Below are 25,591 nucleotides of genomic sequence, written 5' to 3'. Positions count from 1 at the left end.
AAGCATAGGCCTTCCCGAGACAGTATCTGGAGGGTGTGGTGCCCTGAACAGAAGAGGTGTGCGCGTTCCGGAAGTTGACCTGGATCTCAGTGCCAGTTCTCCGGCGTTAAAACCATCTTCTCAGCCCTTCCTTAGCGTGGACGCAGCGATGTCCGCTCCCTCTTCAGAAGGGGGCGGGATTTTCTCTGAGCTTGTGCTTATGTTGCTCGTCTCTCTAAAAGGGAGAGATTTCTAACGACCCGTTTTCTCTGATTGGAGTAATTAAGGGCTGGTCTGGCCCTCTACCTTCCGTGCTCGCCAGTCCCCTCGTCTGAGTGCCCGCACTGGCCGGGTGCTGCGCCAGCACTAGCAGTGGGCGCCAGCCGCCTGCTCAAGCCGCCTGCCTCTGGTGGGGGTCCTGCTCCCTTTACCTGGGTCCCCGGGGGGGAGGGGGGAGAGGGGGCCACCTGGTACCGGCTGCCCCTGGCCGGGGGCTGGGGGGCTGAAGAAGTGGTGGAGGAGTGCAGGCCGAAGCTGTTCCCTCCTGTCCCACAGACCTGTCCCTGCCTCCCGGAGCTAATGGTACGGTGGGGTCGAGATGTGGAGCAGTCCCGCGCCCTGGCCCCTGGTGGAGGTGGATGTGAAGGGGGTGGGTCTCTGTGCCAGTAGGGCAGGGGAGGGCCCGAGAGAGGCCTGGGAGGAGCACGGGGGGGGGGGGGGGGGGGGGGGGGGGGGGGGGGGGGGGGGGGGGGGGGGGGGCCCAGGGCTGGTCCTGTCCTGCTGGCTGCTGGAGGGGATCCACTGAGAAATAGTTTAATTAGACTGACTTGATGTCTTCATCCCCTCGCTCCCAGGGGGGTCCCTGTCCACATTCCTTTGCTTCAGTCTGTTAATGCTCAGAATAGCACGTACGCGCGCACACACAGCTCGCCCCTCGCCCCTCGCCCCTCTCCCTTCACCACCACCCAGCTCACGGCAAGCTGATCGAAAGGAGCCAAGTAAAAGCGGGTGTGAGGTCTGACCTGTGTCGTGTTTGGTTTCTGCAGGGTCCTCGACTGTGTCTTGTGACACAGGACACTCCAGCCCGGGTTATGAGAAGATGTTGATCATTTGATGTGCCGTCCGAGGCGGGACACTTGAGCGGGAAGGGTGCGGGTGGTGACCGCGCCGTGCGCTGGGCCGTGTGGTCATGGTGCCCGTGGTGCGTGTGTCACTGCCAGCTGTGGTGACATGCAGTGAGGGGCGTGTTGCGGTGCAGGTGAGTGGGTCCCCCGGAGAGCGGGGCGGGCCTGGGTCCACGTCTGTGAGCGAAGTCCCTCGGTGGTCACCATCCAGACCGACTCACACCCTCTCGTCCCGAGGGCTCCCACGGCCCCACCGCCCGGGGGCTGCTCTCCTGCTGTGTCCCCGCAGGCTGGAGGGAGCCAGAAAGCTGGGGGGTGGCTTTCATGAGGGCACGAGTCCCGTATGCGCGGCCCCAGCCTCACGCCTACTGTCCCAGAGGAGCTTGGTGGGGGCAGGGGCACAGGCGCCCACGCTCAGGGCAGCCACACGCCCACTGGAAAGTCACGCTCACTTTGTGTGTCTTGAGCCCACGTTTCCTAGACAGTAGAGGCACTGAGTGGGCGGAGGAGACGAGCCTGGGTCTCTGCAGGGGACCCGACAGCACCCGAGGCAGGTAATTCCAGGCGGGAGGAAGTGTTCCCCAGGGCAGGACCTCCAGCACGACCACCGCTTGATTCCCTTTCTGTCAGATGTTTCTGGTTGTGTTTCTTTTTTTTTTTTTTTTAAGGACACAACATCTTTTTTAAATGCGTGAACTATTTTCTGGGATCGTTTTAGGTTCATAACAAAACTGAGCCTGAAGTACCTGTTCCCATGCGTCATCATCATACGCATCCGGCCGCCTCCGTGCCCAGCGTGTCCCCACCAGCGTGGGTCCTGTGTGCCGCCACCGGCCGGCACTGACCCGTCGTCGCTGCGGGGCGGGCCCCGGCCTCACCCCTGCTGCTGGGCACGCTGGGTGTGGACGGCTGTGTGACGGGCCGCTGCCTCTTGGTGTCCCGTCGAGTGGTTGCACTGTCCCCAAACTGCCCCAGCCACCCCCGACCGTTCTGCCGGCTCCACAGTTTTGCCTTTTCCACGATGTCTTCTAGTTGGAATCCTGCCGCACTCAGTCCTTTGGGACTGGTTTCTTCCCCTTAGAGATGTGCAGTGAAGGTTCTTCCCGCCTTTTCATGGCTGGATGGCTCATTTCTCCTCAGTGCTGAGTAGCGGCATCCCCCTATCTGGCTGGACCACAGCTACTGGACACTCACCTGCCGAAGGACACCAGGGCCGCGTCCGAGCTCTGGCCATCATGGACAAAACTGCGAGCGTCCATGTGCAGGTTGGTGTGTGGACAGAGGCGGTCAGCGCCGTTGGGTAAATACCAAGGGCCGTGAGGGCTGGATCACATGCAGCTGTGAGACACCGTCCGCTGTCTCTAGAGTGGCCGCGCCGCTCTGCGTCCCCAGGAGCCGCCAGCACCCGGTGCTGGCCGCGCAGGTCTGGCCGCGCCCAGAGGCGCGTGCAGGGGTCTCGCTGCATCGTCCGGTTTTCTGCGTGACACGGAGCTTCGTTCCGTGTGGCTGCTCGGCAGCTTTAGGGAGCCGTCTCTGTGGGTGTTTTGCCCGTTCTTAAATCAAATTGCTCCTTCTCTTGTTGAGTTTGCTGTGTATTTTGGAGCAGGCCTTTGGCAGATGTGTCCTTTGCAAGCATTTTCTCTCAATCTGTGGCTTGTCTTTTCCTGACACAACAGTGATGATTTTATGTGGGCAGTCAGTGGGATTTCTTAAATGCTTTTCAGGAAATAACCTAATAAACAGATTTGCCAGAACGCTTCTTGCTTATTACGGGTACTTGAAACCTGCTCGATTCAGTTTCATGCCTTTTTATACTCTTGTTCTGAAAGCTGGTCATTTCTTCCTTCCCTGAGAGAGAGAGAGTGCACTTGAGAGTAGAAGGTGGGAGAGAGGGGGAGAGAATCGTAAGCAGGCTCCACAGTGGGCTCGACCCCGTGACTGTGTGATCATGTCCTGAACCAAAGTCAAGAGTCTGATGCTTTCACGACCCGGAGCTGATCTTGCTCTCTACTGCTGTTTGCCTGGTCTCCCTGGCTTTGGCATTGTGCATAGGGCAGTGCTGTTTGCCGTGGCAATGTGGTGAGGGAGGGGGGCGGGCTGATGGTGATGGAGAAGACGGTACTCGTAAATGTTTGACAAGGTCACTGGAGGTTAATAGTTGGTGACGTTTTAGAAAAATGTTAGTAGTTCAGTGGGTTTTCTGAGGGTGGGGATGCCTGTTTTTACGCAGTCGGTGTGCAAAACAGACGGCTGGGGCCACAGACCAGCTGCCCTCATGCATTTGCTGGGCACCTACGGGGCCGGAGGGCGGCAGGTGCGCGCGCCCGAGTGCGTGGGGGCGGCCTGGAAGGGGCAGGACGGGCTCCAGGTGCGTGGCAAGCGTGCCTTAACTCCTGTGGCCGTCTCCCAAGAGCTGCGGCTCCCGGATTTTGTGATGCTGCTGCTTGCGAATAAGCGTGGAAGCTCGCGGCTGACCCAGAGCCCCTGGCGCCGGTCAGACATCGCTGTGCAGTTACCTTAGTGACGGCGACCCGCTGCAGCCGGCTTTCCACACACTGGTTGTAGGAAGTCACATGACCTGGCGTCGGCTACCATTAAGTGAGAAACAGGACACTAGAGGAAGTTGTTGATTCGAACGATTGTAGTTTCACTAAGTGCATCTGCAAATCATACCCGAGCTGTTGTCCCCTGAGCGCGCCCACGGTCCCCGAGCGGCTCCGGAGGGAAAGGCCTGGCCGAGAGGTGTTTCGGCTCCGCTGAGTAGGAGACTCTGGAGTCCGAGGCCCCGGCCTGCACCTGCCACGTTTTCAGCCCCACAGAGGCGCTCGGGACGTGCTGTGGGGTCTGCTCTTGAGCTGCTCCGGTCCAGTGTCAGGTTTTCGCTCGGGCGTTTGAAATTAGGTCCTTCAGAAGGAAACATCCTAAGGGCCTTAGTTACTTTGGTTAATGCTCTAGCGTTTATATAAAGTAGCTTCCTTAAGGGAAACCGTTTTTGTGCTCGGGATGACTTCCCGTCCTCCACTCTGTGGGCAGCAAACCTGGCTTCCGGGTGCCCGATTGCTCCCCTCGGGGCCGGGACCCCCCCCCCCCCTGCCCGGCACCCAGGCGCTGGGCTGGGGGGGCCGCCGCGTGGGAGACGATGTCAGGCTCCTGTGCCCCGCTGCTGAATGGGGCTGTGGTTTAGTTCCGTTCACACGGCCGGGACCCCGAGTTCCTGGCCGAGGAGCCCATAATCGCGCTCACACAATGTGTGCGTGAGCTTTGTACCGTCACCCTCTGTTACTAGACTGCGCCTCGCTTGGTTTGGTTAGTACGTGTGTTGACCTGGTGCTAGCCTTTTTGTCCATTCTCAGACACTTAAAGAATTAGATTATCAAGTTAAGATGCAAAAATCACTAGCCTTAATTACACAGGAAGGGGCACACAGGGACTTTGCAGAGTGTTGGAAACGTACCGTGTCCTGACAGAAATTCTTCAAGACGGATTGAACGGGATCCATCTTGCCCGCATGTAAGTTGTACCTGAGCCGAGGAATAGCATCATTAGTAGCCTTGCTGCAGGCCAGCTAGCCGGCTGGCCAAGGTGAGGGAAGAGAAGCTCTCCTTTCCGTTGGCCACAAAAAAGATAAAATCGTTAGGAAGAAACTTACCTAGAAATCTGGGAAACTCGTGGAAGGAGTACTCGAAATCTCTCGAGAGGTGCAGAGGTGGCCTCGGACAAGTAGGTCCTCCGACAGGCGGTGCGGCAGCCTGCTGGCCCTCCTCCCGGAGCGGCCCTGAGAAGGTGATGGAGTCACGTGAGAGCACCAGAAACTGCTGTTTTTCCTGAGCTAGTCCGCCTTTCACAGTTCATGTACTTAAAACAGACGTGTGAGAATAAATAGGAAAATGCTGGGAAATGGCAGTAGGTTACTGGGCGTGGGCAGACAGGCAACGTCAGTTGAGCAGGATAGAAAATGGAGACACAGACGCCAGTACTGATGGAAATCTGACACGTGACAGAGTGGAGTCTCCGTGTCGGGGGTGGACTTACACATCAGCCCCGCCATGATGATCACATGGTCATTGGGAAAAGATCATGGTGGGTCCTTACCTCACCCCATACACAGGAAAATGGATCCGAGGCCTAAAATGTACCCCCCGATTTTCACTGGGAACCAGTGGCCGAGTTGAGCAGTTTACAGCTCGTGTGCATATCACGACTCGGAGTCTTTGTGGATCGTGCTGGAGATTTGGCCACTACATCTCCTGTGTGCTGTGGGCCCTTCACCATGGCTCTTGAGCAGAAGGACTTGCACTGGCTCTTCTTTCACTGGGTCTCCGCTCCCAGGCTGGGTTGCCGTGGTCTCTGTTGGATTTAGATCTTCAGGTGGCTAATGCTCGGTTTTCTCAGTGCATGACGCTTAAATCTTCTTTCTGGATTATTTTGGGTCATCCCCTAAAATGCTTCTAAAACCCCAGGGCTTACCGCAGCAGGGTTTGGAGACAGGGCCATGGCCGGGGGCGTCTTGCATTGCCTTCAGGCATCCGACTCTAAGCAGGGTAGTCCGATCCTTGAGGAACCCGCGTGCCCGCCAACCTGAGTGGGCTTGGTCAGGTCCGCCTCATTTAAAGCCACTGGTTGGGAAGCAGCTTGGACCCTGGGAATGTGTGCGACCTTGTGTGGGCGTTCCCGCCTGGGCCCGAGACCGCGAACTGTGGGGGGGGGGTGTCCACGGAGCTGTGAGACGGGGTTGGAGTTTTGTATTTACTGACTGCTGCTTAAAATCGACCTAACTGAAGATGCTAACGATTTTTGTCATTTCCATCGATATAGATGACAGTGAACTTGCCTGTGTAAAATCTATTCCTGCCACTGCGCTTGTGCGGCTTGCGGAAGGGGGAGCCAGCTGCGTTAATGCCTAGACTCCTTGAATGACAGGTAAACGCCACCGCACGCTCCTGCCATTCCACACGGCTTCGCTGAGGCCGGGCCCTGCCGGCCGGGCGCGAGGCTCTCCGGGAGCTGGTGCGGGCGGGGGCGGCTTTCCAGCGCACAGGGCCCGGGCGCACCCCGCCTAGCCGGGTAGCTGGCTGTCATTCATTCATTCATTCATTCGGCTATTCCGTGACCTCACCGGGCTCCCGCCGTGTGGCCAGGCACAGTGGGAGGTGTGGGCGCACACCAAACACCGGTGGCAGCGTCTTCTGTGGGAGAGCCCCTCGCACGAGGGGTGGGGCCCATCTCCCAGGGGACGCTGAGCTGGACAGGGGTCTCCGGAGATGCCGTCTGATACTCGGTGCGGAGGCCACCGAGGCGAGCTGGGGCTCCCGTCAGGACGGTCCAGGGAGTCGTGTCCTCTCGGGGGCGGGTGGCTGGAGCCCTGCCCCCCGCCCAGCCCGGGTCCCAGAGGCCCCTCCTGCTGTCGGAGAGCGTGGCCCAGCCTGTCTGCGCTCTCCTGTCCGCCTGGAGCAGCCACTGACTTGGGTCCCTAAAGAGGCAGGATGTGGACCTTGCCACGTCTGGTCCCGCGGATGGATTCAAGATGTGATAACACGGAGCGTCATGCTTCAGCGTTTCGGGGGAAGACTTGCTCCTGCTTCGTCCTAGCCGTAGAACAGCGTTTCTCAGCCTTGACGGAGTTGACGTTTGGGGCCGGATCGTCTGCTCTGGGGCCGCGCCGAGTGGTGCCGCTGGGCCCTGCTCAAGCCCTGACAGCACAGCGTGTCCGGACACTGCCCGGTGTCCTCGGCGGCACGTGGTCGCCCCCCGTTGAGAACCACAGCCCAAGTACGCTTCCTCCGGAGCGTGACTTCTGGCCATTGGTGCGCGGCCGCGGTGGAAACGGCCTCGTCTCAGGGTGGCTGTCGGGACGGCCATGGCCTGGCTGGGGGGCGACGGGACAGAGACAGAGCTACGGGCCCTCTTGGTTGTAACGAAGTCAAGATTCATAGAAAACCGATGACTGTCATTTCTGCCCAAGAAACCAGGCACTTGAGGCCTTTCCAAACCCGTCTGGGTGCCCTCGTTCACATAAAAACCCCTATCTTGTTTGGTGGAACGAGGCATTTAAAACCATTGACCCTACTTTGATCTAAGAATCCCAGGTTGACAAAAGGGGTTCCTTCATTTTCGCAGGCCGGGACTCGCCCCCCAGGTAGGGATGGAGTGGCCGGGGTTGGTGATGGCTAATGTCGGGTGACGTTTCGTTGTTTCCAGTGTCCCTTTTTTGTTACGTTAGGAGTAGTTTCATGGGGCGCCCGGCGGCTCGGTTGGTTAAGCAGCCAGTTTTTGATTTCGGCTCAGGTCAGGATCGCACTGGGAGTTCAAGCCCCACGTCAGTCTCTGTGCTCACAGCGCGGCGCCCCCGCCTGCCCCTCTCCCAGTTACTTCCTCTTCCTCTCTTCCTCTCTCTCTCTCAAATAATACATGTTAAAAAAAAACAGTAGTTTCATAACAGGTTTTCTAAAAAGGCAGAGGTTAGAAACTGGTTTGAATGGAGATGTCGGAAGGTAGGGGCGCTTAGAACATTTGCGAGCAGTCTGGGGCTCGGGGTTCTCCGTGTGAAGTGTGGCGGCGTTCAGGGGCCGTGAGGGGCACACGCACAGTCAGGACACGTGGACATAATGGTGAAGTGGCCGGGAAGGACTTGACCTCGAGGGAGGGCCCCTCAGCCTTGCCCAAGGCTGGGCCCCTGCTCTCGCCTCTGGGGCGCCCTGGTGGGGCTCGGAGTGAAAGCCGCCCGTCCTTCGTCCTCCCTTCTCGGAGGAAAGGGAGAGGCACTAATTAAGATCGGCTTTGGCTCTGTGAATATTAGCCAGAAACATTTTTATTTAAACTTGTGAAAATTTCTGGTAGGATATCAACTCACAGACCTACCGTAATATAAGATGCAAAGGCCGTTTGTGTGATTTTGGGGAGACACAGAATCCGAAGCAGGCTCCAGGCTCTGAGCTGTCAGCACAGAGCCCGACGTGGGGCTCAAACTCACGAACCATGAGATCATGACCTGAGCTGACGTCAGCGCTTAACCAACTGAGCCACCCAGGCGCCCCTGGGGTCCCCTCTTTTTTAAAGGATTTTTTAAGAGAGCAAGCACACACGTGTGTAAGTAGGGGAGGAGCGGAGGGAGGGAGAGAGGGAGGGAGGAGAGAATATGAATCTCGAGGGGGCAGCATGCCCAGTGTGGAGTCCAACGCGGGGTTTGATCCCACAACCCCAGGATCATGACCTGAGCCGCCCCCTTTTCTAACGCACTTCAGACGGAACGGAGCCCCGGTGCCTGGAAGCCGGGCTCCAGCCGCGCGCATGGGCAGACCTGCATCCTTAGTCTTGCCTCCTATTTTCCTAAAACCTTCCTGAGGGGAAATTTCTAGTTAAATGTGAGGGTCGAGAGGACGCATCACAGAGCTGGGCTGTGGGGGCCGGGGCGGGGCAGGGGGCAGGGACTTCCACACCCCTAGGAATGTGGGGGGGCAGGAGTTGGTGAGCCCCTCGGAGTCGTGTGCAGACGTCGGACGTGTCCGCAGTTCCCTGGAGACGGGCGGCAACTTTCATTCGGTGATCATAACGTTTTACAACCTGAAGAGGTTGCAGACCACCGCTGTGGACGGCCCCCACGGCAAGGCCTCGGCTGCCTTGGGGTGGACTTGGAGTGCCCCCCCTTCAGGTGGCAAGACACCCCTTGTTGCCATGCCCGCCCTCCTCCCGCTTTCTACCTCCTGGGCAGCATTTCTGCTCCTTTCCGGCCTCCCCAGCCCCTCCGCCCCCCACTCCTGGCCTGTCTGCCGGCGGTTTCACTGGCCTGGGAGCAGAAACCGAGCTGTCTTCCTCTGCTCATTTTTTCTGCTCCGGCTTCCCTCTGTTGTCCCGTCTTCATCCTGCCCCAGGGTTAGATCTGGGGAGGGTCCTCTGTTTTCTCTGCAGCTGACCCGGAGCAAGCGCCGGGTGCCTGTGGCGGCCTCACGTCGGGTCTCCCAGGTGGCCGAGGACCGGTCACGGAGCACCTGGCCCGCCGGGGTCGGGGGGCCGCGTGGCGGCCGCCCCCCGCTGACTCTCTGTGGGTTGTTTTCCTCTTTTGCAGATCAACCAGTCACTCGATGGGGAGCAACGGCGGACCACCTTTTTGTGTCACCTTCCCTCTTCTCTGTGGCCAGAAAAGTCACTTCAGCACCTCTTCAATAATAATGATGAAACTGGTATTAACTGAATGGCAATTATGGATTTTTAACTCTAATTCACAGTAAGCCAGCAAGCCATATGTGTAAGATCCAACCAAAAATCACCCTGTTCTGCTGCGTGTCCCACCCGGCCGTGAGACGGGGAGAGATCTCTGTTTGTGCAGAGAGGGAGACGAGCGTTCCTTGCGGGAGGCGCACAGTGGGAGCAGGAGGAGAAGGCGCCCTAACTTATCCTTCACGATATACGGTAGTATTATTTATATAGATAGAGGAAATATATATATATATTTTTTTGGTGGTAATGAAAATGGCTCCGCAAAATGCCGACTCGGAATCTATGCAAGTTCAAGACTTAGCTGTGCCCCCGCCGGACCTGCAGAAGCCCGGACGCGCGGACGCCCCCTATGAGACCATCAGCGAGGGGTCCATAGACCGGATCCCTGTGCGCCTGTGGGTGATGCACGGCGCCGTGATGTTCGGCCGGGAGTTCTGTTACGCCATGGAGACGGCGCTGGTCACGCCCATCCTGCTGCAGATCGGTAAGCGCGCCGGGCGCGGGGGCGGGGGCGGGGAGCCTCGGGAGCCGGGGGAGGCGGCATCCCTCTTTGCTCCCCTCAACCCGCCCTGGCCTGCTTTCCTCCTGGTTCACACCGGGGCCGGGGAGGGGGTGGCCCCTGGATGCTGACCGAGGTGCCTGTCTCGGCAAAGAGGTCGTTGAGCGCGTGCGTGCCGTCAGCTGTGATGCGTTCTGATCTGAGCGAGCCCGTCTCCCCGTGGTACCTCCTGGCTCCTGACTCGGTCTCCAGCCGTGCGTGTCCCCCTGGGCGAACCAGGGAGCGTCCCTGCCTCTCCCTCAGCCTCCTTCCCGAGACCTGACGGCAGGCCGGCAAGGCGAGTGCTTGGGACGAGCCCGGGAACACGCCCAGAGAACCCTGAATAACACGGGGCTCTTCAGCTGCCTTGTTGACGACTTGACTCTGAGATTCATGTGGACGGCAGGTGGCTGACCGATGGGCGGTTCCGGAAATGCTGGGCCTCGCACAGTCCTACGCCACCACGAAGCCTGGGACGGGAAACCACCGCGGTGTCCCGCGCAGACTACCGCCTGAGTCACACAAGGGGGCCTGAGGCCCTTAGGGTTGCGTCCGCGTTTGGTTTTCCCCGTTGTCTAAGGAACCACCGGTAGATTTTGAGAGTTGTAGGGTGTCTGCTGCACACGGACCTCTGGAGATGGTGACCCTGAGGGTAGGGGAGGGTGAGAGGGGCCTGTGCTGACCCCCGGGGCTCCCCGGGGCTCCCCGGGGCTGGGGGATGGAGGGGCTCCTGACAGGCGGAAGGAGTGGTTCTCGGTGAGGCCTTTCTCAGGGCCGCGCTTTCCCCTGAGGGCGACCCAGCCATCCTGGTTTTCTCTGATTTGAGTCTCTGTTAGGAAGGTTGTCTGCGCAGAGGTGCGGTGTTCGTTACCGGGCGTTCATTACTCTAGGCTCTGAGTGGTCAGCACAGAGCCCGATGCGGGGCTCGAACCCATGACCGTGAGATCATGACCTGAGCTCCCTGGGCGCCCCTGTTGACTATTCATTTATCCTCTTAGGTGAATTGTGTGTTCACACTCTTGGCTGATGTTTTAGTTTGGTTTTTTGTCTCATTGTGTTGCAAGGGTTGTTTATGCATCACTGATACAGACCCTTCTTCAGGCAGGCGTTTGCACGTTTTCCCCAGTCTGTGGATTCCCTTTCATCTTCGTGATGGTATCTTAAAAGCAAAAGTTTTAAATTTAGGTGAAGTTTGGTATATCAGTTCTTTTTTATTTTTTTTGTTTTAACGAAGAAATCTGTGCTTGACCCAGGGTCGTAATGACCTTTCTCTTGTATTTTATTCTGGATGTTTTACAGTTTCGGCTCTCATCCTTAAGTGATCCATTTTGAGTCGGTTTTCGTGGACAGTGAGAGTGGAGACCCCGCTCACTGTGGAAAGTGGAAGTCCAGTCCCATCTGTGTTTCTTTCACTGTCCTTTCCCACTGAATTCCACGGCACCTTTGTTGACAACTGACTACACACACATGCGTCTGTTTCTAGACCCCGTGTCCCGTTCCAGTGACCTGTGTGTCCTCAATACCAGTACCTTCATTGCTGTGACTTTCTAGTGCATCTTGAAATTGGGTGGTCTAGGTTCTCTGATGGTATTTTACCTTTTACTTTTATTTATTTATTTAAAATGTTTATTCATTATATTTGAGAGAGAGAGAGTGCAAGTGAGGCAGGGGCAGAGAGCGAGGGAGACAGAGGATCCCAAGCAGGCTCTGTGCTGACAGTAAAGACCCCGATGTCGGGCTGAGACTCCCGAACCATGAGGTCATGACCTGAGCCGAAGTCGGACACTTAACCGACTGAGCCACCCAGGTCCTCCGAGAGAAGAGACTCTTTTTTTTTAGTTTAGATTTTTTTCATTTTTGAGAGACAGATTGAGTACGAGTGGGGGAGGAGCAGAGAGAGAGGGAGACACAGAATGTGAAGCAGCTCCAGGCTCTGAGCTGTCAGCACAGAGCCCGACATGGGGCTCGAACCCACAAGCTGTGAGATCATGACCTGAGCCGAAGAAGTCGGACGCTTAGCCTACTGAGCCACCCAGGCACTTGAGAGAATCTTAACCAGGCTCTACAATGAGCTCAGAGCCCAATGCGGGGCTTGACCCCATGACCTTGAGATCCTGACCTGAGCTGAAATCAAGAGTCCATGCTCAACCAACTGAGCCACCAGGCACTCCTTAATTTTAGTTAGTAATTGTAAATCATTCCAAATAGAAACATAAAAACTTTTTTAAAAGTACATTCCATGCCCAATGTGGGGCTTGAACTCACAACTCTGAGATCAGGAGTTGGATGCTGTACCAACTGAGCCACCCAGCTGCCCCCCACCAAATATTTTTATATTGAGTTCGTATCCTTAGTGAACTCACTTATTAGTTGGAGTAGCTCTTAATGTCTGTAAGGTCTGTAGTGATGTTCCTTTTTGCTTGATAATGGTAATTTGTATCATCTATTTGGTCACTCTGGCTAAAGATGGATTGATTTTTATGTTTTCAAAAACTCAGATTTTTATTTCATTGACTTCAGTGTTTCCTATTTTATTAATTTATGTTCTTCATTTTTTCTTCTGCCTACTTTGGCTTTAATTTACTGTTTTTCTGGTTTCTTAAGGTCAAGCTTAAAACATTGTTTTTTAAGTTTCTCCTTCCCGGGGTGCCTAGTCGGTTAAGCTGCCGACCTCAGCTCAGGTCATGATCTCCACGGTCTGTGAGTTCGAGCCTGGCGTCAGGCTCTGTGCTGACAGCTCAGAGCCTGGAGCCTACTTCGGATTTTGTTTCCCCCTCTCTCTTTTCCTCCTCTGCTCATGCTCTGTCTCTCTCTCTTTCAAAAATAAAGAATTTTTAAAAATTACAAAAAATTCTCCTTCCCAGTAAAATCATCAGAAATGAACTTATTTATACTAAATTTGCAGAGAGGGCTCAGGAAGAGTGTAACTGGGATCCCAAAGCCCCGGGGTACCCGCCATGGTCAGCAGCCTCTGCGATGGCCCCCAGCGCCCCCCTGCTCCCGTTTCCTTGGCCTGGTGTAACCTCCTACTCTTGAGTGTTTTCTTTTAACCAGTGGAAAACGGCCACAGCGAATGGGTGTGGCCTGTGTGACTAGGTGACGGGAGTGTGACTCCTTCTGGCCAGAAGACTGGCTCTGCTGTCCTCGAGGCGTGTGCTGCGCTGGATTGAGCGTCGGTCTTGGGGAGCTCGTGTGGCCGGGACTGGGGGAGTCTCCAGCCCACAGCCGGCAGGACCGAAGGCTCTAGGTCTCCGCCTGCAGGAAACTGAGTCTTTCCCAAGTCCAGCAGCTGAGCGTGGCGGCCAGCCTCCCCTCCCGCCCGTCCACGCCGCGAGCGCACTGCGGCCGGGCGAGAGGCCCTGAGCCAGACCGCCCGGCCCACGGACACGGCGAGGGGGCACGTGTTCTCGGCCCCCGTGTGGCACGGGATGGGGTATGTGGCCCTGGCTAACCGGTGCATGTGCTCGGTTAGGTTCTTTACTCTTTCACCTTTTTAGTTTAGATATCTTCTAAAGATTTTATTAAGTAATCTTTATGCCCAGTGTGGGGCTCAAACTCACAACCTGAGATCAAGAGTCTCACACTGTACCTGCTGAGCCAGCCAGGCATGCCTAGAACATTCCCCCCCCCCATCAGCTCTAGAATACTCTGCATGTCAGATGGTGTGTAAGTGCTTTAGAAGAAATAGGCTTGTAATGGTATGTATCTTGGCGTAAAATTTATAATTTGTGTTTTAAAATATCAGATGACCGCAGATCTTTCATAAGGTTCATTTCCCCAAAGAAAACCTTCCTCTGGAAGATCAGTAAATTGGAAACTATGAGAAGTGACTGAGTGAGTTCAAAGTCTGCTTAGGGAGAAAGTGGGTTTTCATCCGGGAGCAGCAGGCTGATGGAGGGCGGGACCGTCCATCCTCGGCAGCTTTCTGAAGCTGTTGGGCTGGTGCCCCACTATGTTGAGTGTCCCTACTCACCCGCGTGTCATCTTCTGGCTTTAAAATGCAAGAAGCGAGGGCCCAGGCAGACACGCAACCGGCGAGTGACACCGGCGCAGCCGCGGCCCTGCCAGAGAAGCCCTGCTCGCGGCTCGTGCCTCCTTAACAGCGGGGTTGGCCCCCGGCCTCGGTTCCCGGGCCCCTCCTCCCAGCTGGCCGCCCTGGGGCTGTGCTCTTTCTCCATAAAGTAGCAGCGTGATTAGATGCGGTCAGGGCATTGGGGCCCGGTGCCCTCGGAGCTGCCTGTCTGGGGCAGCTTTGGTGCCTGCAGGCCCTGGACTTGGCCATGGAGAGGCTGCCCCTGTGCCTGCCCCCGGGAAGGTGGGTGGGAAGGGGCTCGGGGAAGCTGGCTCTGGACCTAGGCTGTGGGGGTGACTAGCTGCTCTGTGCTTCCTGGGGGTGATGGCTCCACGTCTGTTTCTGGCTTTTCATTTGCACGGTATGCTCACAGGGCACAGATTTCTTGTTTTTGTGGTGGGGGTGGGGGGAGCCTGCACTGTGGGTCCTTGGCTGTCTCTGTGGGCACCGGCGCCTCCTTCTTGGAAATGGCTTGCGGAGCTGTGTGGACGAGGCCTTCACCTCGTCCCACTCCCGTCCCATCCACGCCCCATCCTGAGCCCCTTCCGTGTCCAGCTCCGCCCGCCACTGTCACGCCAGACGCTCCCACCTGTGTCCCCACCTGCGGGTGGCTGTGCGGAGGTGACGAGACCCCCCCCCTCCCCCCAGCCAGGCTTACTTATCTAGCTGCTTAGAGTCCGCATCTGCCGGGGATGCCCAGCTGTCCTCAGTCTTGCCGTGGGCAGCCTGGCCGTGCGTCCTCCGCACCCGGATGCCTCCTCACGTGTTCCCACAGGCCACCCCACCGTCACGGTCCCCTTTGGGTTGGCTTCACACCCCCTCCCAGGCCTAGCATGGAGCCACGACCCTAGGAGCTGCTCGCTCTGTCTGGAGGAACGGCGTGCCCTGAGGAAGCTGCCCGGCCGCCCGTGCGTGTGGCACGTGGGTGAAACCACAGGGTTCTCCAGGCAAGAGGCCTTCAGGAACCGGGTGTGAGAGTCAGCACCGTGCCTTCCCCCAGTGGAGCCTCCCCGCGGCCCTGGGATGCCCTGGGTGCACCTGTTTCGGTTGGGAGCCCAGCAGGACGGAGTAGAGACCAGAATCTCCAGGAGCCCAGCTGCCCTGCCAGGGAGGGAGCGGCGTTATCCCGTCTCCGGGAGCGCCTGGCAGATGCTTCTGCATGCTCGGCGGTGCGCTGGGAGCCACGGCCCTGCCCCGGCCCTGCCCAGTGTGTGTCAAGCCGCCCGTGAGCACGGGGCCTTTCCTCTGCTGTGGTGGCTGAGCCGTGTGCCACGCAGACCTGATACAGGGCGGCTGTCGCGTGATTTCAGCTGTGGTCGCCCTCTCCCCGGGCCTTTCAGCCAATCCTGGCCGCCCTCCACCTGGCACTGCAGGTCAGTGGTGTTGGGGGCCTCGCGAGTCACAGGGCTGGCGTCCCTGACACAGGAGGAGGACGTGGTGGGGCGCCTGGGTGGCTCGCTCGGTTGAGCGTCTGACTTGATTTCGGTTCCGGTCATGATATTATGGTTCCTGGGATCGAGCCCTGTATCGGGCTCTGTGCTGACAGCACAGAGCCTGCTTGGGATTCCCTCTGTGTCTCTGCCCCCTCCTGCGCATGCACGCTCTTTCTCAAAATGAGTTTAAGAAAGGAAGACATGGTGCCCTCCACCCACCCCTCCCAGCCGGGAGGGCCCGTGGCCAGGCTGGCTGAGCTGGTGCTCAGAGGATGCCTCCTGGGTGTGGCGTCCCCAGGGGAATGACCGTGCCGGTGCCTGTGGTCCCGGATGGCACGCAGGTGGGAGGGCTTGTCCTCCGCCACCCAGAGTCCCTGCCGGGGCCACTGAGGTCGTGCGGGCCCCTCTCGGGAGGTGAGTGCACTGCCACCTGCTCTTCTTCTGAGACCAAGGTGGACGGAGCGAGCCGTCACATTCTTGCCGTCTTCGGGGGCCGTGCCCCATCCAGGGGACACCAGAGCCTGCCTCACCAGCCAGCGGCTGCCACGACGGGCCGAGTGGCTCCATTTCCTCTTCTTGCGAGAAGTCCACGTCCTCACTCCAGACTCTCCCGTCTCGGGCACCCGACGTGGTGCGCCTGTTGCCTGCACCCAGCCTGTCTGGTGTCTTTTAGGACTGACATAATTCTGTGGCCTACTGGAGAGGGTGGCTTTTTGACAAATGTACTTTCTGTTTGACTGAAATAATACTTCTCATAATTGAACATGTGCAGAATCTGATCAGGTCCCGGGAAAGCCAGCAAGACGGGCTCGGCAGATGCGAGGTGCGCAGGGAGCCGTCTGACAAGGACTTGTGTCCTCTCTTGGGAGAGGCTCCCGTTCCCCGGTCAGGGGCCCAGGCAGCCTGCTGGCCACAGTGCAGCTCCGTGGCCATGTTATAAGCAATGACTTTTGGGACCCAAGTTTAAGGTGAAAGTGTCCGTCCTGGGGCCTGTGTCCGTGTAAGCTCGGCCCCGGGGGTGGGGCCCAGATTCCTGGGGAAGCCGAGTGGGCGTGGCTGCAGGGACCCGCAGAATGGTGGCCAAATTGGGCCAACTGGCCTGTCACCCGGGGCACTTGCCACCACAGCCTGGAGCTCCAGCAGGCAACGGACCAAGTAACTTCCATTCTTGCAAGAATTTCATGTTCCCAGGTCCTGACAAGGTGGAGGGTGACGGTCTCTTCTCCATGCGGGGTCCCCAACTTCCGCTGCACCTTTTTGTTCCTGTGCTGAACGTCCTGTGTGGGACAGCAGTGTCCGCGTGTCCCGGTAACTGGGCACGTTCGTGGTGCAGATGGAAGCCGCTGGCCTGGCCGGTGGCAGTCCTGGGCAGGAGGAACTAGGAAGATAAGAACGCCGGCGTTGGTTTTATTCCTTAAATGCTGTCTGCCACGTGAGCCAGATGCTCTAGAAGGACCTGGGTCGTCCCGCATGTGCTTCTCGGCTGCGGAGCTGTGTGTCCCTCACAGTAGACTGGGGTCTTGCGGGTTTTAGTTTTGGTTGCGTGTCGTCTGCTGTGGTCTCCAGTGCGTGCACCTGTGAGGACACGTGTGCTTGTCAGGACTGCTCGCTCTCTGTGCTTTGGGGACGGCTGAGCCCATCTGTCTGCATGTCATTCTGGGAGGGACTCGGTGGGGGGGGGGGGGGGGGGGGGGGGGGGGGACAGCAGAGGGACAGTGTGGGGACGACCCTTCTGGGCCCTGCACCCCAGGCCTCCGGCTGGCTGTGGGAGGGCAGAGCGTGGGCAGGAAAGGGGCACCCAGTTCTCCACGGAAGGTGCCCGTCCGCAGAGCCCGCCCTGCCCAGCTCAGCCCCCAGTCTGCACCCACTGTGGTTCCGAACCCGCACTCACTGTAGGGGCTGCCTTTTGTTTTGGGGTACGTCCAAACCGAGAAGGATCCCTGTTCCAGGCCAGACAGAAAGCCCGTCTGTGCCCGCGGCCCTGGTGCCTGCTGGGTGGCCCAGCTCCATTCCTACTCGGGTTTCCGCGTTCAATCTCACGGCTTGTCCCTGGCGCCCTCACAGTCCCTGCCACCCCTCCTCACCTGTCCTGGAGCTAGGTTTTTATGCACTGGACACCCACCCCACTTCCTGAACAGTTCAGCTCTTGGAGGGGCCTTGTTTGTTTGTTTGTTTGTTTGTTTTTGCGAGAGAGAACGGCAGAGCGTGAGTGGGGCAGGGGCAGAGAGGGAGACACAGAATCGGAAGCAGCTCTAGGCTCTGAGCTGCCAGCACAGAGCCCTACGCAAGGCTCGAACTCACCAACCGTGAGATCATGACCTGAGCCAAAGTCGGATGCTCAACCGACTGAGCCACCCAGGTGCCCCTGGAGGGAACTTTTAAAGCTCCTTTCTTAGGCCCCAGGCTCAAAGATTCAAATACAGGACATCAGAGCCGTACCTCCAAGTTTGTTTTGTTAGCAAGGCAGCCTCAGCCCTGCTCAGCAGGAGGGGCAGCCCAGGAGTGCTGGCCCCGTGGCCTGTGGGCACGGGAGGGGCTGCGCCCGGAAGCTGCTCAGAGCTGCTCCTCCAAGTGCCCAGCCCCAAAGGGGAGCTGTCTGTGCTGCGTGTGTGTGCAGGTGTGGGTCCGTGCACCCGCTGGGTGGCCAGAATCAAGTAGAAATGTGGGGTCACTCCTAACCGTGTCCCTGAGCCCTGCAGCAAGGTCCCCTCCTGGGCCTCTTCCCATCCAGCACCCTCCCCCTGGGAAGGCGATGTCTCTCCCCCGCATTGTTTGCCTCTTGCTTTAGGAGGTCTCCTCCAGGGAAGAGGAACTTCACATAAAATTGTGGTCTCTCAGTTTAATGACTCAGAACTGGGTTATTATTACAAGATCCTACTTCGCGGGGAAAGCTAGATTTCATCTTTTCTACTCGAGCCAGGATGCAGGGGAAAGCTCCTGTGCGTGTTTTGCATCTACTAAAAATTCCCAGGCTTTCCCCCTTCGAGGCTCACCTTTTCTTCCTGTGGGAGAAGGCGACCCTTCAACAGGCTGCCTTAAAGAAAACACTGGAAGTCTGAGTGCCCTACGTGCTCTTGTTTTCTTCCACACCCTGGACTGTTCCGGACGGGGATGTGCGAACGTGACCCCGGCAGATCCCTGCCCTGCCCTGCCGCCGCCAGCCGGTGCAGCTGACAGTCACAGGGCACGGTGCCCGGGAGCACAGGTCTCTGTGAGAAACCTGTTCGCGCTGCCTCCGAAGTGAAAATGCACCTGATTACTTTGCATTTTTGCGTGTGTGTGTGCGTGGATGGACTCCGTGCGTGCCTCCTGCACCGCCTTGCGTGAGCTCGGGTCATGGTGAACGGGGGGCCTGTTGTGAGGTCATGTGACTGTTTTTCCTGCAAGATGCTTCTCACTGGGCGCTCCGACAGGTGTGCTCAGATCTGGACGCGGCGGTCGTGTGGAGCTGCCGTGCCCCCTGCCTCGGCGGTGGCGGCTCACCGAACAGCGTACTTCCTGCAGTTCCGACGCGCTCGCGCCTCTCTAGGAGTCCCCTGTGCGTGTACAGTGACACGCTTGAAAGGGGCCGGTGAAACCCGTGTGTCCTGTCTGAAGGTACGGTGGCCCGGGCCTCGCGCGGACTGCACTCGCGCTTGGGTTTCCTGTTGTGAAAGGGCAGACCCAGCAGCCAGCCGCTGCGCTTCCGCTGTGCGCGAGCCTTCCTGAGGCCCCCCGCCGCCCGGGGCCGTCGTTGGCAGAACGCACACAGGCTGGGGTCGCAGGGAGTGGGCGGATTTCCGGGATGTTTCAGAGAATCAGGTGTCAGCCTGAGGAAGTGATGGCTCACGGAAGCCGGAGGTCTGTCCCCAAACACCCAACAGTGGGCAGGTGGCAGAGGCAGGCGCTGTGCCTGTGGGGCCCAGCACCCAGGGCCCAGCTCACAAGTGGCTGCGGGTGTGCATGCCAGCTGGCACAGGCCCTCCTGTCCCAGGCATGAGGACCCTCCCTGTCCCCGTGGGAGGGGAGCCCCGTGTGGGACCCTCCCCTGCAGAGAGGGCCTGTCATCTGGGCAGAGCGCAGGTTGGGGTTTGTGGACTCGGTTCCGCTCTCCTGCTCTCGGGGCTTTCTCCAGCAGCTGACTGAGCGGCAGGCCGGCTGGCCGCCTCCCTCCAGGTGGGCGAGGCTGCTGCTCCAGTAGCTCTTCTCCGATCACTGGATGTGCCACCAGCCCCGGGGTTTACCAGCAGGCTTCCAGGCGGCCCTCCGGGCACCTGGCTCAGCCCTTGACTTACTGAGGTTGCCTGTCCCCACGGCCCCAAGGGTAGAGGCTGGTCTGCCCCGCACCCCGGGTATTGTCCCCGCGGGCACACCCAGCTTCCAGCGCCATACCTGGCTTGGGGGAGGGGGAGCTCAGGCTGCTCCCAGCTGGGATGTGGGCCACAGCTGTCTAGTGGTCGGTCCTTCCCTGGGTGGGGAGTGTGGGCTCAGTGCTCCTCCCTGAGTGCTGGGCTCAGTGCCCCTCCCCAGGTGCTGGGCTCAGTGCTCTTCCCCAAGTGCTGGGCTCAGTGCCCCCCCTCCCCAAGTGCTGGGCTCAGTGCCCCCCCCCACCAGTGCTGGGCTCAGTGCCCCTCCCCAAGTGCTGGGCTCAGTGCCCCCCCCACCAGTGCTGGGCTCAGTGCCCCCCCCCACCGGTGCTGGGCTCAGTGCCCCCCCCCCACCAGTGCTGGGCTCAGTGCCCCTCCCACCAGTGTTGGGCTCAGTACCCCCCCACCAGTGCTGGGCTCAGTGCACCCCAGGTGCTGGGCTCAGTGCCCCCCAACCCAGGGGCTCCCTAGAGTGAAGGGCACAGGTGCACCCAGCACTGCTGCAGGGTGGGCCACCGCACTAAGACACTGAGGGGGAGGATGGAAAGTGGCCAAAATTGGATGGCCGTTGAAGACATTAGTTTAAGTGAAAAAATCCAGGTGCAAAAGGGCAAATCCTGTGTGATTGACCTTCTTTGGGGGACCCTGAGGAGTCGAGTTCATAGACACAGAATGGAGGGTGGGGGCGGGCAGGGTGCTGGACAATAGTGACTAGTGGGGACAGTTTCAGTTTCGCAAGGTGAAGGTGTGCCGGGGGACAGCGGCGATGGCGGGGCACCAGCACGGGCGTGTCTGATGTCCCCGAACCGCGTGCTGAGAAGTGGGTGAAGTGGTGGGTATTCGGTGTCTCTTACCACGGCTTTGAAGGTGTGGAAAAAAATAGGATGGGCCCCGCAGAACGTCCCGCTAAACACCGGGCTTCCTGCTGCCGTGGGACTGAGGGAGCCCGCAGGGCAGCCGGGGCCCGGGCTTGGAGACAGTGGCCGGCCCCCGGCGTCGGGACCCCCACCGCACCGCCAGGACACCGTCGGAGCCGACTGTGGAAACCGGCCACGCGCCAGAAGGAAAGGCGTGTGTGGAGGCAGGCGTGGGTGAGAACCTCCTGAATTTTGACCAGAATAATTGAGAAACTTTGTGTAAGCCTGTTTTGTTTGGATCGGGAAGTCTGGATTTCCTTGTTTCGGATCATTGTTATTCTAGAAACAATGAAATGTCAGCCGTAGTCATTTTTCCCAAGGAATTACTAAGCCTGTTCCTCTTTGCTCGGCGCGCACGGAGCGCCTACCTGCGAGGTGCCGGGCCTGGCGCCAGTGGGGACCCGGCCGCGGTGGTGGGGACACGGTTCTCGCAGAGCTGGGGACGCGTGGCCAGGGGTTTGGGAGTAAATGTGGAATGCGGGAGCCCTCGGACCGGGGATCAGATGTTTCCGGGTCAGGAAAGGCCTGCGGGGAGGTGATGTGTGCAGTAGGCCGGGCTCTGGGGCGGGTCCTCTGCCAGGGCCTGGCAGAGGCTGTCATGGACGGTCTGGAGAGGCAGAATCAGGAAGGACAGTCTCGGGACCAGCCGTTGTCTGCTCTGCTGGAGGCGAGCATGGGGACAACCCACCTGGGTGCAGGGGACAGGACATCAGGAGGCCGTGGAGGGACACTGGGCCTCCTTGTTGTAAAGAGTAAGTAGAGATCAGTGAGTGAAGCAAGGGTGAGTCAGTGCACGCTGGGCTGTGACTGGTGGGGAGGGGAGCGTAGAGGAGGGAGTGGCGTGTCCAGTGGCACAAGGGTGGGAGCTCACTGCAGAATGATGTGAGCAGGGATCAGATCACAGGAGACCTTAAATGCCACTCCAAGGAGGTCATTTACAGAGACACCTGGGCAGTTCTGCCTTTCTTCAATATTGCACATATGAGCAGTGGTAAGGCAAGAAGTTTTTAGAGACCTTTTTTTAAAGTTTATTTTTGAGAGAGAGTGAGTGTGTGTTTCTGCACACTTGTGCATGATCCCGAGCAGGCTCCGTGCGGGGCTGGACCCGGGGCTTGAACTCACAAACCGTGAGATCATGGCCTGAGCTGAAATCAAGAGTCGGACACGTACCAGCGGAGCCTCCCAGGCCCCATGGCAGTCTGAATCGCAGGCAGCACATTGTAGCAGTTGCCAGACTTGGCAGCCTGGGTCCCAAACCTGTGTCCGCAACACGAGGCACCCGCGGGCGGAGGCGACAGCGGAAGTGAGGCCCGTCGTCCCTGCAGACTGAGCATTGCTCGAACTCGACAAGGAAAGTCAAGAAGTTGAAGACACTTTAACAGAACGTTACAAACATGTACAAACACAAGCCCCCCGGGTGTGGGCTGGGGGTGATCCGTGGCGCCCGTGTGCTCCTCCGGCGGGCACGGCCAGGCGGCTTCCGCGCTGTCTGCGGCGGGGGTGTTCAAGGCCTCCAGGAAAGCACCGGGGATGTGCAGCATTTTCCTTAAACAGGTATCAAAAATAAAAATAGAATCCCAGAGAGGTTCAAAAAAAACAATTTTTTAAGTTTATTTATTTATTTTGAGAGTGAGACCAGGGCCAGAGAGAGAGGGAGAGAGACGGAAGCTGCCAGCACAGAGCCTGACGCGGGGCTCGAACTCGCGGACTGAGATCAGGACCTGAACAAGTCAGGAGTTGGGCGTGTAGCCTCCTGCGCCTCCCAAGCCCCCAGAGAGGTTTTCTAATGATACGCTTTAGAGCAAATGCTCTCTTCACTTAAAAACGGGGCAGCGTGTCCCCACCAGCAAAATACTCTCAGGTAATGGTAGTTTTGTCGTTAAAGAATCAACCATTTACATCCTAACAAAACATGCACACTTGTAAATTACGTAAACAGCGTGTCAGTAGGATTTCTCTTTAGGTGCAACATAGGTGGGTTGTCCCCCATTAAAAATTTAATTTATATTTATTTTTTGAGTGAGAGCGCGTGTGCTCTTGCGCATGGGCGGGGGAGGAACAGAGAGAGAGGGAGACCCAGAATCGGAAGCAGCTCCAGGCTCTGAGCTGTCGGCACAGAGCCCGACGCGGGGCTCGAACCCATGAACCGCGAGATCACGACCTGAGCCGAAGTCGGACGCTCAACCAATGGAGCCCCCCAGGCGCCCCAGTTCATCCCCCGTTTAGATGAAGAATGGGTATGGATGTATCTTCTAGCTTGTGAACTATTTTGGGGACATCCCGGAAACTTCAAGAAACTTCAGTGTGACGCTGAGAGTGGAAGTAACTTTGTTAGAAGTACTGCATCTGCGAATCTGGATGGAGGAAGGTGGGTTGGAAAACGGGGTGAAGATCCCGAGTTTCAGCCTGAGGTGGCTGGGGCTGGACGGGGGCGGAGTCCCCGAGGCCAGTCAGCTGCTCCGGCCCGGGACGCCAGAGCGGCCAGGGCCGGGGTGCGCTGGGCGGGCGTTCCTCACTTCCAGCCGAGCTCCGGTCTACGTTAAGCTCCGCTTAGACTCACAGCAGCCTGCACTTCGCTGTCATTTTCAACCCCGACGAAGGACAGCGCTGCCCGTCTGGGTGGCGGCCCTGGCCCAGCAGCAGTTCCGTGCTGCGCCCACACTTCCTGCCCCGGGAGGCCGGCCCCCGCACCCTTCCCCGGGCTCGCACACCAGGCGGGGGCGGGGCGGGGGAGCTGGGTCACCAGTTACAAGCCTTTGCTTCCCCACATTTTTGGGCAGCCTTGCGAGGTGCTGCGGGCACAGCAGGGTTTAGCCCAGCCAGGCCGAACGTGCAGGCTGTGTGGACACAGCAGCCTGTGGGCGTGAGGGGCCTCTCTCTGCGCTGCCCCGACACTGAGGATTTATAAGGGGGGCTCGCGAGCCTCTCGTGCGCGGAGGGGAGTGCTGTCTGAGCAGAGCAGGGCCCTGCTGCTGGCCTCCCCCTGGCCGGCGTTGGGCAGGTGCTCCCGAGGGGCGGGACCTGGCCTGAGCGTGCAGGTCGCTTGCAGAGGACAGGCCAGCACTTGGAGGTCCCCGCCCCCGACAGTAGCGCCCCGGAACCCAGCGGCTCCCCGTGTGGGGAGCTGCACAAGGAGCGTCGGGAGGCCCCCTCCTCGGGGTGGTCGTCTCGGGCCTTGGTCATGGCCACACAGAGGGGAGTTTTCTAGAGGCAAGCTGTCCTGTCTGTCCGGGACCCGCGGTCAAAGCTGGCATGTTTCCCGACTGCTTCTGGAAGCCTTTCGTGGTGAACCACAGGTGTAGGTGGGGAGGCCAGGCCACGTGGGGCACAGAGGGTGGGAACAGAAGGCAGATGGCACGGTGGGGAGGGGGCCTCACGGCGACTCCGGTGGGCGTGGGATGCGATGTGGCTCCAAGCAGGTGGCCTGCTTGTGCCGGGCCGGCCTGGACCTCTGGGGACGGCTGCAGAGCTCACGATGGCCGGGCCCACGCCTGCGAGCTGGATGCGCAGGCCTGTGACCGTTGTGTCTGTCGGTGGTGGGGCTGCTCTCGTGGCCTTAGGGGCGCTTCTCAGCCTCGCTGGGCTGCAGTTTCTGCCTCTTGTTTTTATAAACACTGCTTGCTGACAACATCTTGTTTCGACAGCGAGTGTTCGACCCGGGCACGCACAGCTGCCTTCACGGCGCCCGCGGGTGGGGGTGTTTCCCGATTTCCAGGTGACAACAGTGAGGCACCCGGTGCTCTCGGAAACACCTCTATGTCCTCCCTGGGGCAGGAGGGGCCTGCCCCGGGGCCCCGTCGCTCACTGTTGCCCGCACAGCGGGTCCAGGGGCACAGGGGCACAGGGGCATGTGGTTCCTTCCAGGGAATAATGAAAATGTCACTGCCCACATGGCCAAGGCTGGAACTTTCTAGGTGTCTGACCTCACAGAAAGCAAGAGGCCCTGGAGCCCATTGGGGGGCTGCTGTGGTCCATGCTGGAGCATCTGCGAGCATGCTCTGGGTGAGTGGTTCCCTGGGAGGGGGGCTTGGCTTTGGCTCTGCTCCTCCAACCTCCTGTCCGGGCTTCCGCTGGGAGCCCGGCCCACTCAGGGCCTCCAGGCTGCCCTCAGCCATGTTTGTCCACGACTCGAGGTCCATGCTGTGGGTGCACAGGGCCTGCCTGGCCAGTGGCAGGCATCTTCCTGTGGGCATTCCAGATGAAGGGCTGGGTGCTCCCGGGGTGACCCATGCCCTCTCGCGGCAGCCATGGCACATGAGGGCTTTCTGGTCCAGAAATGGCCCCCTCCCAGGGAGGCTGTTTTCGGGGAGTAGCTTCAGGAGCTGCACTGTGCGGAGGGCCAGCCGGCCGGGGCTCACGTGACCTGTTTCCCGAAAGCGAGTGGATTCCCAGGAGCCTGAACTCTCGAGCCGACCTCCCTGCGTCTCAGCCTCCCTGCCCCTGAGAGCTGCCAGCACTGCAGGGACACGGGGCACACGCTCGCGTCTGCAGCGGCGATGTGCCTGGTGCTGAGCTGTGCGCCGTCTGCTCGTTGGATCTTCAGACCGGCCGCCTCTGTCCGGTGTCTGGAGGTGGCTTTGACACTGACTCGAGGGTCTGGGCCGTGGGCCACGTCTAGTGGGAGGCACGCTGCTCAGACCTTCCTCTCTGGTCGTGTTTGTCGAGAGCCTTGTGCGGCCCAGCTGTGGAAACGCCCTGCCGGCCGGGGGCCCACACTGTGACTTGGTAAAGACAGATGAGGCGGGCGCGTGCGGATAGTGATTGTGCTGTGCGGGAACCTGCGAGGACGACGGGGGCCACCCGAGCAAAGATGTGGGGGTGGGGGTGGGGGCGGGGCTTTGGGCAGAGCCAGGGCTATGGCAGGGCCCCGGCTGGAGGGGGGGCGGGGTCGCTGGAGCCTAGAATGGGAGAGAGGGGTCTGGTGTGGGTCCGGCCCTGCCAGTGGGTAGGGTAGGCCCTCGTGGGCCA

The 25,591-nt window shown here is 59.2% G+C and overlaps 1 protein-coding gene across 3 annotated transcripts in view; it reads left to right on the top strand.

Annotated features, from left to right (window-relative positions):
- The first annotated feature begins 924 nt into the window (after positions 1-924).
- The window catches only part of SLC45A4 (solute carrier family 45 member 4), a 42,802-nt gene continuing 18,135 nt past the window's right edge, over positions 925-25,591 (top strand). The window contains exons 1-4 of one of the 3 annotated variants that reach the window (XM_029923409.1): positions 925-1,237; positions 2,244-2,368; positions 5,919-6,023; positions 9,166-9,801. In XM_029923409.1, coding sequence (XP_029779269.1) covers positions 9,564-9,801 — 238 coding nt within the window. In that variant the 5' untranslated portion in view covers positions 925-1,237; positions 2,244-2,368; positions 5,919-6,023; positions 9,166-9,563. Of the gene's footprint in view, positions 1,238-2,243; positions 2,369-5,918; positions 6,024-9,165; positions 9,802-25,591 lie in introns of those variants that run through there. The other 2 variants (XM_029923410.1, XM_029923411.1) reach the window with 2 other exon arrangements.

This window comes from Suricata suricatta, chromosome 15 (assembly GCF_006229205.1).
Source record: "Suricata suricatta isolate VVHF042 chromosome 15, meerkat_22Aug2017_6uvM2_HiC, whole genome shotgun sequence".
NCBI classification, from domain to species: Eukaryota; Metazoa; Chordata; class Mammalia; order Carnivora; family Herpestidae; genus Suricata; species Suricata suricatta.
The sequence above is the reverse complement of the archived record's forward strand: the minus strand, read 5'-3'. Positions and strand labels throughout refer to the sequence as shown.